General features: G+C 43.4%; 1 protein-coding gene across 4 annotated transcripts in view; it reads right to left on the reverse strand.

Annotated features, from left to right (window-relative positions):
- The window catches only part of LOC138199104 (epidermal growth factor receptor substrate 15-like 1), a 35,625-nt gene that overhangs the window by 1,946 nt on the left and 15,335 nt on the right, over window positions 1–18,344 (reverse strand). For 2 of the 4 annotated variants that reach the window (XM_069151046.1, XM_069151048.1), the window contains 13 exons: window positions 17,085–17,170; window positions 14,939–15,011; window positions 14,679–14,840; window positions 14,217–14,414; window positions 12,387–12,566; window positions 12,168–12,276; window positions 11,920–11,970; window positions 10,007–10,143; window positions 7,648–7,711; window positions 5,978–6,123; window positions 5,543–5,636; window positions 629–784; window positions 435–451 (listed from right to left, as the gene is read on the reverse strand). In XM_069151046.1, coding sequence (XP_069007147.1) covers window positions 435–451; window positions 629–784; window positions 5,543–5,636; window positions 5,978–6,123; window positions 7,648–7,711; window positions 10,007–10,143; window positions 11,920–11,970; window positions 12,168–12,276; window positions 12,387–12,566; window positions 14,217–14,414; window positions 14,679–14,840; window positions 14,939–15,011; window positions 17,085–17,170 — 1,473 coding nt within the window. The remainder of the gene's footprint in view (window positions 1–434; window positions 452–628; window positions 785–5,542; window positions 5,637–5,977; window positions 6,124–7,647; window positions 7,712–10,006; window positions 10,144–11,919; window positions 11,971–12,167; window positions 12,277–12,386; window positions 12,567–14,216; window positions 14,415–14,678; window positions 14,841–14,938; window positions 15,012–17,084; window positions 17,171–18,344) is intronic. The other 2 variants (XM_069151047.1, XM_069151049.1) reach the window with 2 other exon arrangements.

Below are 18,344 nucleotides of genomic sequence, written 5' to 3' on the forward strand. Positions count from 1 at the left end.
CAAATATCTATTTAACTCCAGCCTAGTTTTGTCCCACGCTACAACAAACTAATGAAGAAATCAAAGATCTTTAGTTGCAGATTTAAAACCTCCAGCGGGACAGCCAGCTGTGGGAATTATGGGATTTGGGAGCAGTTGAGAAGGAATCACATTTTCCTCACTTTTTGCCCAATGAGTTAAGAAGATCCATATTAATCCAAATGTCCAATTAAAATCCAGACATGTTTGGAGGCTGTTATTGTTGTTGTTGAAGCTTGTAGAGAAGCTCAGGAGGTTTTATTGGTTGAAATGTTTAGGTTTTACTTATTTAACATTGGGCTGGGCATGTTTGGATTAAACGAATCACTAATCAACGCGGTGCCCTGAACCTTTGCACGGTACTGTTCATCTGAATGCTCATTAACGTTGTGAATAACATCACCACAGTGTCTCACCTTGACTTTGTCAGGTCCTGTCAGAGAGGTGGATCACAGAACAGAGAGGTTAGAAAGTCCATGTAGTCAGAGGATCTAAGCCCCACACACACACACACACACACACACACACACACACACACACACACACACACAGTATCACCCATCTCAACTAACAGAACTGAAGACTGTAAAACTTCAGAAAAAGTCTTTACTTGATGCTGATGATGGAGCAAAAGGGTCTTTGCCGCTGAACGGGTCTCCCAGGCCCTTTTTATTCTGAAACGGGTCGATGACATCACCGCCGAATGGCTGGAAGGGGTCGCAGGGTTTGGAGGAGTCAGCTGTCATGCTCACTGGAGTAGTTTTACCTGAAGACATAAAAGCACGGAGGGAAACATCATCACGACATCTTTTCATATCAAGTTTTTGTCTGTTCCAGGCGGCATCCATCAGTGATGTCTCATGTTATGAATCCTCCAGTTCGGAGCGGTTCGGAGCAGGAAGTGACCATATTTGGACGAGCTGGGGGAGGAGCCAGCGGTGGATCTGATCGATCTGATCGGAAACCTGACGATACTACGTCCCGCCCACCGATAGCTGTAACCTGACTGCACCACAGGCCTGTCAATCAAACAGACACGCCCCCAAAAACAGGTCTTCTTGAATCTTCTTTTCTAATTAACGAGGGATTATTTTCAGATGGACCTCCAGAAAACTAATAAGAAGGAGTGACTTTAGCTAACAACACCGAGATAACTGATGGACACATTTTATTCACTTTGGATTTGATGAGAGAAGTTGAATGGGAGTCTATGGAGCCGGAGGCTTTTTGGAGCCGACCTCTAGTGGCACTCGCTGGTATTGCAGCTGAAGACACTTCTGGATCGGAACCATTTTTCAGACCCAGTAACTACATCTAATTTCATATATAGTCTACCAGATAATACCTGCTGATTAAAAACAGACCTCACCACCATGATCACAGCACCGATGTAACTCTGTCAAAGGAGAACTAACATTTGTGCAGCCGTTTTATCTGTTCGGGAATAAAACACTGATTTCCCCTGTTCTTTAAGTTCAGCCTCACATTATCTGCAGTGTTACTTTAAAGATATATGCACAAGTTTCACATCCACACACAGCTCAGGAAATGTAGAAAAACAGCTGGTACAATAAAAACAGACAGCAGAAGACAACACCCAGAGCACTCAAACTAAAAGCTGCAAAACCAGTTTCAACCGTTTCCTGGTGAAAACAATCTGCCCACATCACCAAATGTTGGTGCACCAATTTACAGATGAAGTAAACACGATACTGATGCTCATGTTCACAAACGTTCATGGTCAAAGTCCTCAGAGATTTATCAATGCGATATTCTACTTGGAATATTCTAATTTAACAATTTCATAATAATAATAATTTAATAAATAGTGGAAAGAAGAACAATTGCTGCAGTGAGACAGTGAAATTATCTATCTGCAGAAAAATATAATTACATATTTGATAAATCTATATTCTTTGAACCAGAGCCTGGCTGGTTAACTACCACATAAATTGCCAAAGTCAAAAGGTATGTATATAAACTAGAACTGCAATTACCAAATAATTTCATGACCTTTTTTTCCTGGTTGCTAATTTATGTGAAATATCAACATTTACCGTATTTGAACTTGACATCCTACAATGTCATCTTGTGCTTAAATGTCAGAAGGAGACACAGTTCATTATAATCATCACAAAATCATCACAACAAATAAATTCCTGTCACTGTTTCAGCGTCATACTGTTAATTTTTCAATTAAATATTGTTTGTCAAGAGGCAAAGATTGTGTAAAACAGAAAATAAACTAAGTTGAAGTCTTGCACATGGAGGTTATTCTCGTTAATGTGTAATAATCTCATTTTCGGTTTTCTTAACTGGAAATAAACTTATCACTGACTGATTAAGACAAAACAATCCAGCACTTTGCTTAAAATAACTGGAACATTTCACCTGGATTTAAGATGCATTTAATCACACATGTACAACCACAGATGGATAAATGCATGAGTAGAAATATAAGATAACAATAATCCCAGTGATGGGTTGTGCTATTGACGGGGAGGTGCAGCCGAGCCTGGCAGAGGACCGTGGGAACGCTAAGACGGCCCGTTGCTGCTGGCGTAGGTGTTAAACCACAGGAGCGGTCGAAGTGCCGTCGAACAATACACATATCCACATTCAGTCCTGTTCCCCTGATAACTGACTGGTGGGGTGAGCAGTTCACTTCACACTCCACCACCCACTGCCTGCTAATCACTTTTTTCCCCTCTTTCAGTAAACCCTGCACACACACACACACACACACACACACACACACACACACACACACACACACACACACACACTCCTACACTTGAGAAACCACAATCATGAGCTCCACCCTGCTTTAGAATAAGCTGCTGCATCAGTGGCATCTAATTTTAATGTCGACCGCAGGATCAGATGTGCAGCGAGCAGAAGGTGATCTACTGACAACAACTCAGCTGCAGCAGTGAACCTCAGTGACACTGAAGAAAACAGAAAGAAGGAAAGCAACACTGTTGTTTCACTGACCTTCTCTGAACCAGTACACACACACACACACACACACACACACACACACACACACACACACACACACACACACAGCTTCTCTCTCACACACACACACACACACACACACACACACACACACTCTCACACACACACACACACACACACACACACACACACACACACACACACACACACAGCTTCTCTCTCACACACACACACACACACACACACACACACACACACACACACACACACACACACACACACACACACACACACACACAGCTTCTCTCTCACACACACACACACACACACACACACACACACACACACACACACACTCTCACACACACACACACACACACACACACACACACACACACACACAGCTTCTCTCTCACACACACACACACACACACACACAGCTTCTCTCTCACACACACACACACACACACACAGCTTCTCTCGCTCTCACACACACACACACACACACACACACACACACACACACGAAGGAGAGAGAGAGGAAGCACGTCAGGGTGTGTCTGTTAACCACACGTTCTCTCTTACACCACCGCCCTCTCTCACACTCTCTCACACACACACACACTCACACACACACACACACACACACACACACACACACACACACACACACACACACACACACACACACAGAGCAGCAGCTAGAGAGCGTTCATTTGAAATCTACAGATAAATCATGTCACATTAAGGTGAAGACAAGCTCTGCCTACGACTGCTGAGTCAGCGGGCGGGGCTGTGCAGCAGAGTCTCTCACTCTGTCCCAGAGGACGGCGTTATGCTCTCCTGAAAACAACTCCTGTTCCTCACAGACATTCATGAAGAACCGTAGCATCTTTTCATCCTCTCCTCGTATTACTTTCTAGAATTTCTGCCAACAGTTGGTCAGCTGATGCCGCAAAACCACTTGAGGAAATGACCCAACATCTCTGATGAGTGTTGCTATTTGAGTTTTAAGTGCGTTCAGTAGACTGGACTACTGTAACGGTGTGTTTAAGGGTCTCTGTAAAAAGTCAGTCAGAGCGCTGCAGCTCGAGTCCTCACTGAGACCAAGAAAGTGGACCACATCAGTCCAGTTCTGAGGTCTTTACACCGGCTTCCTGTCCAACATGAATCCACTTTAAAATCCTGCTGTTGGTTTATAAAGCACTGAATGGTTTAGGGTCAAAATACATTTGTGATCTGCTGCGACCTTCTGAACCATCCCGACCCCTCAGGTCGTCTGGGACGGGTCTCCTTTCTGTCCCCAGAGTCACAACTAAACATGGAGAAGCAGCGTTCAGTTTTTCTGCTCCACATATCTGGAACAAACTCCCAGAAAGCTGCAGGTCTGCTGAGACTCTCAGCTGCTTCAAATCAAGATTGAAGACTTTTCTGTTTGCTGCCTTCAATTGAACCAGACTCAAGGATGTTGATCAATTTCCTGCATTTCTGCATTTTATTACTGTATTTTATTTCTTAAACTGCTCTGCAACTATTATTCTATTTTTAGCTTGTTTAATGTTTTAATGACTGTTCTTAATGTTTCAATCAATGTTCTTAATTGTTTTTAAATTTCCTTTTCTTTTGCCTGATGTTTGGATGCTTTTAATGGTTTTATGTGAAGCACTTTGAATTGCCTTGTTGCTGAAATGTGCTGTACAAATAAACTTGCCTTGTCTTGCCTTGCCTTGCATAGTTGATGTGCACTATTTGCCCACAATGCAATGCACTCATAGCAGGAACAAGCTGAACTACATGCTGAATGTTGGTCATGCAGGTTATAAAATCTATGGAGACGCAGTTCAACTGATGTCCATCATCACACACTGCTGGGACGAACCGAGAATTCATCGGTGTCAGCCACCGGGGATGAAACTACCTCCAGACACGCCCACTCTGAGTGTGTGACAGCTGCTGTGACAACGTGGACAAATCAATACAATATAAACAATGTTCGATGTTATTTAAGTTATTTGGTTACACCGGCTGCCACTGCTGGTCGGTGTTTGAACTGAGAAACAAACGTGGAGTACAGAGTGTGACAGCAGATGGCTGTTATCTTCTTCCTGTTGACAGATCAGAGTGAAACACTGTGTCTCTACAACGTTCAACAATGATTAGTGTTCTCGGAGTCTATGATGAGATCTGTTTATTACAGTCCGGTCATTTACGTTGGATTATTAAATCTGCTTGGAGGTGATTGGTCGTGGATTAGTGGCTCTATTCTCTTATCTCACACATTCATGCAGGAAAAGGTGACAGCTCTGCTTATTTTTAACAATCAGGATGATCTCCAAAGTTATTGACTGGTTTAAGTTTCAAAGGAGAAACACAAAATGATGTTTTGTTACTGTGTGACAGATCAAAGGCTGCAGGTATAAATGAGAAAATTACTTTTAATCTAATAGGCAGTTTTAATCCGAACTGAAGGTTCTCACGGAGACTTTTTATCCATTTTTATGATAATAATCATGTTTTCTAATAAATTTCGGAGGTAGAGCAAGTCAAACACCGTGACACTCACCACTGGGTGGTTTGGGTCTCGGGGGAACGCTTTTCTTCGGAGGCAGAGCTGGTGTGTCGTTCTTCCTGCTGAAAGGGTCGTCCACGAACACTGGCTGGGAAAAACAGAAGCAGTGTGTATGTAGTTGTACTAGCCCTCAGCTGTGATTGACATGTATATAATCTGACAGGCTGTGATACAGTGTTGGTTGTAAAACATTAAAATGGAACATGAAGGATAGCACCATCACCACCAGGAGACATTTAGCGGTTTTGTTTGAAAAACATACGACTAAAAACCAGAAGGATGAGTTCCTGACGTGTGCAGTATTATCATTAATACTAGAGTGAAGAAGTGAGAAGAAGCAATTGTATTGTACTCGCTCAAATGCAACATGTCACACATTTATGATTTTTTTCCAAACAGCGTGTTTGCAGGGGGATTTCCTTCTGGTACCTTCTGGTAATCTGGCAGCCAGCTGGCTCTTCCCTCAAATGGATCTCTGGGCTTCGACATGTGGCTGAAGTCTGCGAACCCAGCGGAGCTGTTACTGCTGCTGCTGAACGAACTGCTGCCGAACGGGTCCAACGTGCCAAAGAGGTCTTGAAAGGACACATGTGATCCAATTTATATCAACAAGCTCACATTAGATTAGATCACTTTAAATGTTCAGTGTTGTTGATGACTCCTCAACGTGCACATAAATTAGTTATGGAGTTCCACAAGGTTCAGTGCTAGGTCCAATATGTTTTACTTTATGCATGCTTCCATTAGGAGATATCATCAGGAAACACTGCATGAACTTCAACTGTTATGCAGATGACACACAGCTATAGAGTTTCCTTAAAGTACCCTTCAGCTCAAAAATAGTTTTTTCTCCCGGTTCCTCCAGCTGAGTGTTTGATCTTCTCCGTGCACCTGTCTACCAACCAGGCCATCCACATCTGGACCGCTGTGGCTCATGACCCAAACTGTTTCTGTCCGTCTCCTCTCCTGTCTCTGCTCTCTCTCCACTTTCCTCAGGACGGTGCGTTCGCTGTCGGAACTTCAAGTAACTGCATTTCTTCTTGTAGGGCACTTATTATTTGATTCATCTATTTATTTACTGATTGATTGATGGGTTGTTTTTTGTTAGTAATGCTTCTGTTTTTAACCAACAATTATCACAGATTTTTTATTTTTATTAGATTATTGGTTGGCTTTTTAATCTAGATTGTTGTAATTAAAAATAAATGAGTTGCTATCTTGAGATGTGTGTGAAAGCCAGGCTCCTGTTCCCACTGTGTTCAAACAGGCTGAGGTGGCCATGACATGAGGTATACTAAATTATCTTCCCCTCAAGATCAACTATTATAACATGTTATCTCTTAACTTTCTATCCGGCACCCTCGTTAGGTCTAAATCTGGTGCCTAACCAGATATTGTAAAATCTATTAAACTGACATCATCTGTAGCTGTAAAAATGTGGAAACACAGACAAAGCTGATGAACGTAGTAAACATTAAACCTGCATCCAGATTTTACAAAATAATACAATTCTGATCTCAACAGAGGACTTCATTCAAATACATTTTAATCCTTCACAGTCACAAACACCTGGTCGAACCAGAGCCGGTGGGACTGAAAGGAAGGTGTACCGACACCTGAGCCCTGAACTTCCAGCGCTGAGTAAACAAATGTGACACCGTTCCTCTCCAGTCCCAGTTTTAATAAGCAAACCAACATGGTGACCTCAGTCAGTCAGAGCGTGGCGACAGGCTCAAGTTTCTCCAATCACAACGAGACATTAAGCCAACCTGCAGAGCAAGTGTGTTTGGATGAACTACAGTAATATCCAGGAGAAAATGAAAGAGCTTCTCTGGAGCTGCAGAGAATAAACAGCTGATTGAAAGAGGCCAGTGTCCCGTCTGACACCAGGTGTCCATTCGTTAAGAGTTATGCCCTGAAAACCAAACACTGAACTACCAGTGAGACACACTGAGGGACTCCATTCGAACCTCTAAGGTTGGTGCCACGGTCTATCAAGGTCACCATCCTGTTTGAATCGGAGAGAGCACAGATCTTGTTTTATAAGATAAAAGAAACTGCATGATGTGGGAAGGTATTGAATAAAAAATACATCATACCTGGTCCTTTGGGCTTCGGGTGGCTTGAAGAAAACGGGTCGCTGCTTGTGAAGTGACTGGCTTGCTGCAGGAAGTAAAAAAGAAAAACTGTTTTACACTCAAAGACTTTTCTTACAGAATGCAGAATATCAAGAGATTCTTAAATCATATTTATTCATATCTAAACTGTAAGCTTGTATTAGTGTGTCCAAGAACTGCATTCACACTAGGACATACTATGTACTAGTATATATGGACTAAACTAGAGCTGAGCAGCACACAAAGAAGTGTCCCTGTGTCCTGCCAGACGTCCACCGCCTGTCTACCCAGCTGCATGTCTGAGGCCACAGAGGAGGACCTCCAGGAGAGGCTGGAGAGGATCACCAACATGCTGAAGAGCACCTCCAGTCTGCTGAAGAACTTTGGCTCCTCTACATAAATCCTAACCGAGATCAGCATCACACTTTGGCTTCCATTTCACACCATGACTTCTTTCTTATTCCATCATGTTTCTTATTTTCCTCCGAACTAGCAATATGGTGACGGAAAGAATCTGAACTGGAGGCTTCATAACTTTCACAAACCAACATCACTGATGGTTGATGACATCACTGATGGTTGATGATTGGTTTGGACCAAGACCCAGCCGAGGTTTGAACCCAGAACCTTCTTAGTGTGCTGACCACTTCACCACCGTATATACAGTGGGTACGGAAAGTATTCAGACCCCTTTACATTTTTCACTCTTTGTTTCATTGCAGCCATTTGCTAAAATCAAAAAGGTTCATTTTATTTCTCATTAATGTATACTCAGCACCCCATCTTGACAGAAAAAAACAGAAATGTAGAAATTTGTGCAAATTTATTCAAAAAGAAAAACTGAAATATCACATGGTCATAAGTATTCAGACCCTTTGCTGTGACACTCATATTTAACTCACATGCTGTCCATTTCTTCTGATCCTCCTTGAGATGGTTCTACTCCTTCATTGGAGTCCAGCTGTGTTTAATTAAACTGATTGGACTTGATTAGGAAAGGCACACACCTGTCTATATAAGACCTTACAGCTCACAGTGCATGTCAGAGCAAATGAGAATCATGAGGTCGAAGGAACTGTCCAAGGAGCTCAGAGACAGAATTGTGGCAAGGCACAGATCTGGCCAAGGTTACAACATAATGTCTGCAGCACTCAAGGTTCCTAAGAGCACAGTGGCCTCCATAATCCTTAAATGGAAGAAGTTTGGGACGACCAGAACTCTTCCTAGACCTGGCCGTCCAGCCAAACTGAGCAATCGTGGGAGAAGAGCCTTGGTGAGAGAGGTGAAGAAGAACCCAAAGATCACTGTGGCTGAGCTCCAGAGATGCAGTAGGGAGATGGGAGAAAGTTCCACAAAGTCAACTATCACTGCAGCCCTCCACCAGTCGGGGCTTTATGGCAGAGTGGCCCGACGGAAGCCTCTCCTCAGTGCAAGACATATGAAAGCCCGCATAGAGTTTGACAAAAAACACATGAAGGACTCCCAGACTATGAGAAATAAGATTCTCTGGTCTGATGAGACCAAGATTGAACTTTTTTGGTGTTAATTCTAAGCGGTATGTGTGGAGAAAACCAGGCACTGCTCATCACCTGCCCAATACAATCCCAACAGTGAAACATGGTGGTGGCAGCATCATGCTATGGGGGTGTTTTTCAGCTGCAGGGACAGGACGACTGGTTGCAATTGAAGGAAAGATGGATGCGGCCAAGTACAGAGATATCCTGGAAGAAAACCTCTTCCAGAGTGCTCTGGACCTCAGACTGGGCCGAAGGTTCACCTTCCAACAAGACAATGACCCGAAGCACACAGCTAAAATAACAAAGGAGTGGCTTCGGAACAACTCTGTGACCATTCTTGACTGGCCCAGCCAGAGCCCTGACCTAAACCCAATTGAGCATCTCTGGAGAGACCTGAAAATGGCTGTCCACCAACGTTCACCATCCAACCTGACGGAACTGGAGAGGATCTGCAAGGAAGAATGGCAGAGGATCCCCAAATCCAGGTGTGAAAAGCTTGTTGCATCATTCCCAAGAAGACTCATGGCTGTACGAGCTCAAAAGGGTGCTTCTACTCAATACTGAGCAAAGGGTCTGAATACTTATGACCATGTGATATTTCAGGTTTTCTTTTTTAATAAATTTGCACACATTTCTACATTTCTGTTTTTTTCTGTCAAGATGGGGTGCTGAGTGTACATTAATGAGAAATAAAATGAACTTTTTTGATTTTAGCAAATGGCTGCAATGAAACAAAGAGTGAAAAATTTAAAGGGGTCTGAATACTTTCCGTACCCACTGTAATTCATATCAAATCTGTTGTGTCTTTGGTGATCAACGTGTACCTTGGAAGGTAAAGTGGCACTTTTACTGAAGGGGTCTGGTGTGGAGAAGGGGTCAATCTTCGGGGTCTTCTTGAAGAAATCTTCTGACGAAGCCTTGAAAGGGTCGCTCTCTTTGAAGGGGTCTCCTCCAAATGGGTCTGCAGAGGGAATGATGGACAACTTCAGCTTCTCAAACTCTGACTGTTGTCTTTCTTTTCATCAACCAGTCAACAAGGAATGTTTTACAATGTCAAACAACAGATTTCCAAATACTTCGAAGTGATTGTTTGCGTTGTTTTGAGAGGGGTTGATGAGATACTCATCCAAAGTTACCTGCAGTAGATACAGGTGTTAATTTGGATCCCAAACTAACAGACAGACGGAGGCAGAGATAGACCAGCAGCTCCTGTGTTCTGCCCCATAAAATGACTGTTTTTGTGAAGGGAGTCTGGTGGCTCGGAAGAAAACAATATAACTGTTGATGTCAAGGTAAAGTGGTGAAAATATTCTAAAGAGTGCATCGCTCAGCTTCTGTACAGCTGACTGGGGACATGCAACCACCATCTACAGCACTGACTGTAGAGAAGTACCTCGTACAACCCCCACTTCAAGCCATTCAGACTATCCCTTTAAGTCTGTGGCATTTTATTGTGCAACTAATGAGACAACAGCCATCTACAAAATACACTAAAATACAAATGTTGTACATTGTTCAAGCCATGTAAGAGCTGTGCTACCTCTGCACCAAACAGTTTAAAACCTTAGTATGATACTATGGATAAAACAATCTCTGCAATGTTTGCGGGAGCTAACAATTTTTTACGCAAAAACCTTTTTCCCAGGATTTTTCTGCAAAAAATGTCCTCAATAGAAACTCTCGTGAAAATATTACGGCATAAGGTGTCCTTTTCTTTATAAACAAAAACACATCTTTAAAATGAGGAATATAGTATGTTAATTAGTTGTAAGAGACTGCACTTTGTTTTTGTGCATACAGTCAGCCTATGTGTTGAATTAATATCAGGTAAACATCATCTAAAGCTCTTATTGTGACAGCAGATGTAGTCGTTGTTTCTATATTACAGTCAGACTGTCCGTTCTATCATTTAATTTTTGTAATAAAAAAGATTAGAACTAAAATACTGTGATGTTCAGCATGATTATTATCAAAGTAAGAAACATGTACTACTCTTTAACAGGTAGTGCTTTAAAAAAAAAAAAGATGTTTTCCTTGACTTGCAATTTTTTCTCAGTTTTTTCTAAGTCTAAAAAAAACATTTAAAACTGCAAATTACATCACATAATCAATCTTTTTAACCGCTAAAATCATAAAAAACTCTTGCAGCTCAGGACATAATGAGATGTTACAGATAAGGTGGGAACATACTTTGCAACACTAGATTGAGTGTGAGTGTGTGATCAGGGTGTGCCGTTCACGTCTGTGTGAAAACATAGATTTAATCCGCCCCATCTACTCAGCACAGAACTGAAACTCCACAATATGAGCGCAGAGGGAAATCACTGCCCACACATACAGCAAGGCATCAGCTGAAGACGAGGCTGCCACCAGAAGCACAGGCCACTCCTGGAAGTATGCGGGACTGTTGTGTGATGGTTATGGCACAACTTAAAAAGGAGAAGTGCACTGTTATTGCTCAGCAGACCACAGTGGGCTGGTTTCACTAGATTAATGAGCTGAAGTCACTTGATGATGTCACAAGCCTGTTCAGTGCATACATAAGATGTTAGTATTGGTGTAGTGTGAACAGTAGGAGCAGCAGTCAACACTGAACCTGTTCTGTTTATGTGTGACAACATAATCTCAACTCAGTGTTCACTTTCTGGCTTCATTTTGCTCCAGTGAACGAACAGGCTGATGGGAGTGATTCAGGATTAAAATGAAAAACTGGAGGTCATTTACACCAAATAAATACCTGTGGATGCTGCTGGCTGCTTTGCAAAAGGGTCATTTTGAAAAGGGTCACCTACAAAGAGGGAAAAGTAAGAGGAAGCCAAAGAGAAGGAGGAAGAGGAGGACATAAAAGACCGTCAGAGAGCAACTCAAGCAGAAAAAATAAAAGATGTTTGAGGAGAGGAGAGGAGGAGTCAGAATAAATGAATGACAGAGGACAGTTGGAGGAGAGCAGGAGGAGCAGTGATATCTGAGAGGAGGACAGGGAACCTTTGAATGGGTCTGTTTTGAAGGGGTCTTCGGAGTGGAAGGGGTCCGTATGGAGCTCCTGAGGCTGGCTGCTGTTGAACACCGATGGCTTCACCTTGAATGGATCCTCCTGAGGAACAGACAAACACAGAGGGAGACAAAGAGAGGAAAGTTGAGCTCTTTATGACCTATATTGTTTTATCTGGATCTTAGTTGGAAGGTAAAAGAGGAGTTCCTGACCTGCGGCGCTCTCACCATGGCGGGAAAGCCTCCGTTCTCTCGCTCACTGAAGCCCTCGCTCATGTCGGCCAGATTGGTCATGCTGCCTCCGTGGGTTCCATTCAAGGTGCTGTTGTACTGCTCGATGCTCTTCGACACTTCCTGTTGACTGTCATGAATTTGAGACAGTTTGCTGCGAGCCTGCACAACACGGATACAAGCAAACAATAGTATTGTTTTTGTCTCTGTTGGCACAGTCGCCTCCTGCTGTGAATGGCGCTGCAACAGGCAAGTTCTGGTTGCAGTTGCTGTTCAGTGATTGGTAGGATTGAGCGCAGACCCCTGCTCATTAGCATTTGCACCGGTAACTTTAGTCCTTCAACTGCTGTGTTTCTGTATTATGAACCGAGGTACGGGTCTGTCCGCTGTGCATGTGCTTTGTCCATGAGGGCTTTGGCTGTCTGAACAGTTTTTTCAGCCGAACCGTTACTCTGCGGGTACAGCGGGCTGCTCGTGGTATCCTCAAAGTCCCGTGCGTGAGCAAAACCTCTGAACTCTTGTGAACTGTAACAAGGTCCATTATCGCTGATTACTGTCTGGGGTATTCCACATGGGCTTCTCCTTCTGGACGACAGTTGCAGATGTGAGGCTGGTGATTTTTTTCAATCTCAAAGTACCTGCTATAATAGTCAACAACAACTACATAGTCAGTACTGTAACTTGCCACGGTTGTTCATGGATAAGGATGCGAGAGCATTGGCTCTAACATGCGTCTTACTGTTGATGTGGCAGCGAAGGGCTCTCTACCATATTTGATAGATCTATAGTAGTTTTACAAACTTTACATTCAGATTTTCTGTCGTCTATTTTTATCACCCAGTCTTTGAACTCATCATTTTTTTAGCCAAAGCTCTTCAAATCTACATTTTCCTGCATGTTTGCCTTCCTGAGAAGACACGTCTTTACTGAATGAACAAAGGAAATACATGTGAAATAACATGATACAAACAAAAGACAACGTGGAAAATATCATATTTCGATAATGGCAACTCAAATTTAAAAATGCAAACAAAAAGCCCTGATGTTCCACGACTTGGCCCAAAAAATGATCAAATCCCCTGACTTTCCCTGTGTGGAAAAGAGTGTTTAAAATGACCTGCTATTCCAGGACATTCCCTGGTATTCCTTGATATTCTGTGATATTCCCTGATATACCCTGATGTTCCCTGATGTTCCCTGATGTTCCCTGATATTCCCTGATGTTCCCTGATATACCCTGATGTTCCCTGATATTCCCTGATGTTCCCTGATATTGCCTGGCCCTGCTTCTTTGTCAATGTGGAGCTGCTGCATAGGTGTTATGAACCTACGGAGACGCAGGACGCTCGTCGGCTCTGTTATATTTCATGCAGCGGTCCCCGCCGGTGTCTGTGTCCACAGAGGACCGCGGTCCGGACAGACTTGCATGTTTCGTGTCAGTGTGATGGACACGGGAACTTTATGTGGCGTCAAAATTAAATCCGATTAGAGCAGTCAGACCTAAACTGAAGTTTATTTCACTTCACAGATGAATGTGGTTTGAAGTGAAAGTCAGACCTCAGAGGATTAAACTGAATCTGCACGTGAACACGTCCTGATTCAATTCAGGACTCAACATGACATACAGAGACAGTATGAGGATGACATCGTGCACCAGCTACACATTACATGTGTATAAAGTCAAGCTGTGTATGCAGGAAACAGCTGAGACACACACGGACACGCACAGACTCCAGTAGAGTAAAGATGACATGGTGCAGTGGCGCCCCCTGGTGACAGCTTTCAGACACACAAACAGGATCCGTGTCCTACCTGGTTGATCTCGTCCTGTGTGGCCTTCAGAGACTTGATGATGGTCTCCAGCTGGATCTTGCCCGCAGCCAGGCTCTGCTCCAGCTGATTCTCCTCCTGCTGCAGCCGGCCCAGGTCCGCCTTGGCTCGGCTCAGCTCCTCCTCCTGGCTCTGCAGGTCCGACTCCTGGGAGTGGATCTGAGTCTGGAGGGTGGAGATCTGAAGGTGGAGGAGAAGGAAGCGGTGAGGATTAGGGTCAGAGTGCAGTCCATCAAAATACTCTGCTCTCTTCTTCTCTTTCCTTTGGCCTCATCGCAGTTTCCTCTTGGGAATTTTGGCTTTCAGCTGGATGGTAAAACAAAGCTGATTTCCAAAATAACAACAACTACCTTCAATTTAATAACTACTTTTAATAATTAATGATTGTGCGGTCGCTGAGTCGAAACTGTTGTAGCGCTCCCCAGTTCCTCCGCTCTTCCTCACCATCTGAGACTCTTCCTGGCACTTTATCCGGACTTCGTTCAGCATGTCTTCCAGTTTGTGTTTCTGTTGGTCCATCTCCTCCAGGCGGTCCTGGGCGTCCTGTTTCTGAGCCTCCAGCTCCTGCAGGCTGCTCGCCTCTCGGTCCAGGTCGTTCTGCATCTCCTGATGGAGATCAGACGATAACAACATGTTAGTGTGTAAAAGGGACACACACACACACACACACTACAGCCAGAGCATCCCAAAGCAGCTGCCCTCACCTGCACCTCTGCACTCTTATGTCTGATGGCCTCCTCGGCCTCCCTGATGTCCTGCTCCAGGGTGTACTTCTCCCTGAGACACACACACACACAACAAAATGAAGGCTATGACCCCGCCCCCTCGGAGGAACAGAACAAACCCACCATGTCACAGCCAACTTAAAACATTTTTTTTAAAAGGAGCTTCAGGCAACTCTGTGTTTCAAAATGATCATATTAATGAATTATCTATTTTTTATTTGATGAATTCAATATTTCAACAAATAATTATTTTCCAAGGACTCAAATGAATTCATTCTGAATATAACAGCTATAACAACTGCAATGTGTACTTCATTTGAAAAATGAGCATCTTCATGTATTTCCTTCTCAGTTTTTACATTTGTGTTGACTGAGAAGAAAAAAAAACAACTAATTTTATGTTCAACATAATGACTAAAGTCTGTTCTTTTATATCATTTTGAGTTCACACCCTCCATCTTGTGGGAACAACATCAGAGGTGCTAACGAGTTGATTAATTGTCTAAATCCCAGGTTCCTTGTGTGGACCGAGTGTTGTGTCCTTTAAAATGTGCAGCGGTCCTGTTGAGGACTGCTCTCTGTCCTGCTGTACAGCAGCCTAATAATAAGACTCACTGAGGTAAACTAAGCTCTCCCCACTCTGCCAGGGCTGTATGCAAGTGATGCAGGCAGGAGTGAAGAAGCAGTCCTTTAAGCTGCATTAGGTAGTTTAGTCCTTTATCAGACGCTCCATAACAAACTGTGTAGCTTGAGCTCAGCCATGGCAATAAACACATCTTTGAGTATGTTTAAGATTTGATAAAAAGCTGTTAGTAGGCAGACACACTGATCACTCTGGGAGTGTCTATTATATTCAATATCCACTGTGTTTACCTGAGAGTACTCCACTGGGTAAAGGCAAGGGTGCTGCGCAGCATGCAGAACAAGCAGTGAACAAAAAGAAGTTGGATAAAATACATGCATCAAAGGAAAAGTGGATGGATGGATGGATGGATGGATGGATGGATGGATGGATGGATGGATGGATGGATGGATGGATGGATGGATGGATGGATGGACTTTTTTTTTCAGCTCTTCAATCAGTGGAACAGTGGAGGAGTGTTTACGTCCACTATGTTTCAAACTGCTGAGTTTGTATCCGGCGTGTTTGTGTTCTTTGATTTCCACTGACCAACACTACACACCACACAACATCAACACACAGCAACCAGAAACAACCCCCAACTGTGATGGCACGCTGCTGACAGAGGACAAAGTCAGTAACGGTGACCCGGATAGATCTGCACTGCCACAATTAAAATGACGGATGACAGGACATCAGATCTGGACTCGATTGTTCCTGGATCCTTTAATGGCAGCATTAGAAATGCTGGCAGTTATCTTTCAGTCACCTCTTGGTCTTTGGAGGCTCTGAGCCCTCCTGCTGTCCCCGAATCCAAACACGGATTCTCAGCTCACGAGTGTTTAACAGTAAGACAGTCGGAATGCTACGAGGTGGCGAGCTGCGGGTCATGAGACAGGAATTTAGTGAGGATCTTTTTCGTCCTTAAAGGTGTTGAAGTCTGTGTGTTATTATGAGGACAGAGAGGATGAGGATGATGATGAAGGAGCTGATGTCAGAGTTACATGGTCAGAACAAAAAGATGAGATACATGACAGAGTAGATTCATCGTACAGTGAGGAGGAACTAAGATTAACGTAGTGATTACTGCTTCACTGGAGCTGCTGTAAAGGTAAATGGTCAATTATCTGCACTTGTATCGTGCTTTATCACCTTTGCGGTCTTAAAGCGCTTTTACACGGTTTTCCATTCACCCATTCACCCACTAATGAGACTGAGCTGCCATGCAAGGTGCTTGCCATCAGGAGTACATTCCCACAAAGATGGTACGCCATCAGTGTCTTGCTCTAGGACACTTAGGCATGTGGACAGGAGGAGCTGGGGATTGAACCACCAACCTTCTGATTGGTGGGCAACCCACTCTACCGTCTGAGCCACAGCCTCCCCACAATCACTACAAAATAAAATCCACACTGAGGAAGGTCTGCGTACGCTCACACGCTGTGGCCTCAGGTTTTTGTGGTCATCCATTTTTTTCAAGCTGCCAGAGACGTTGTTTGTTACCTCTGCAGCTGGGCGATCTCCTGGCTAATGTCATCCAACTCCTTGATGCCAGTGAACTCTCCTGAACCCACCGAACTGGAGCTGTCCTGTAGCCGGAGAGACAGGCAGACAGACAGAGGACGACAGGTTGGAACGAGAAACTCGACACATTGAAGAAGGCAGCATGATGAAATGGTAGACCAGGCCAATGGGAGGAGAGAGAGGAAAAGAGAGGAGAGAAACCAGCGGTGACGGAGAGGAGCAGCACAGAGGTTTGATTCGTAGGTTGGGGGCGGGGTCAGTCACCAACAGGTGGAGGAGTGTCCACTGACAGACTGCTGAGGACGGGGAAGATTCAGAAACTCTTGAGTGAAGAACAGGGAGTCACACCTCCTTTGGAAACATTCAAAGGTGGTTTTCAACTACAACCTTGTTTCCAAAAAAGTGGAGATGCTGTGTAAAATGTAAATAATAACAGAATGCAATGTCAACCACATAAACCCATATTCAATTAAAAATAGACCAAAGACATCATATCAAATGTTAAAAAGGAGAAATGTTATTGTTTTTGTAAAAGTATATGCTAATTTTGGAACATCTCAAAATATAATTGTTACCTGGCAACAGATCAGTAACATGATCGGGTATAAAAAGATGATTTCAGAGAGGCAGAGTCTCTCAGCAGTGAAGATCGGGAGAGGTTCATCAGTCTGTGAAAGACTGTTTGGGAAAATAGTTCAACAATCTAAGAATAATGTTCCTCAACGTAAAACTACAAAGAATTAGTGGATTTCATCGTCTACGGTTCATAAGATCATTAAAAGATTCAGAGAATCTGGAGAAATCTCTGAACACAAGGGACAAGGCTGGAAACCAATATTGGATGGTGGTGATCTTCGGGCCCTCAGGCAGCACTGCATTAAAAACACACTATTCTGGAGTGGAAATCACTGCATGGGCTCAGGAACACTTGTGAAAACCATCGTCTGTGAACACAGTTCAAAATACGACAAAGGAGACCCTGAACTGTTGAGCAGCTCAAGAAACTGGTCCCCTCAGTTCCCAAACATTTACGAGTGTTGTTAAAAGAAGAAGTGATGTATCACGGTGGTAAACATGCTCCTGTCCCAAATGTTTTGAGATGTGTTGCTTCCATCAAATTCAAAATAAGCACATATTTTTCAATAAAACAATAACATTTCTCAGTCTCAACATTTGACATGTTGTCTTTGGTCTACTTGAAATTAAATACAAATTTACTTGATTCACAAATCATCGCAT

The sequence above is a fragment of the Embiotoca jacksoni genome, unplaced genomic scaffold (genome assembly GCF_022577435.1).
Source record: "Embiotoca jacksoni isolate LCO1_2020_lvr unplaced genomic scaffold, fEmbJac1.0.p SCAF_16, whole genome shotgun sequence".
NCBI lineage: Eukaryota > Metazoa > Chordata > Actinopteri > Embiotocidae > Embiotoca > Embiotoca jacksoni.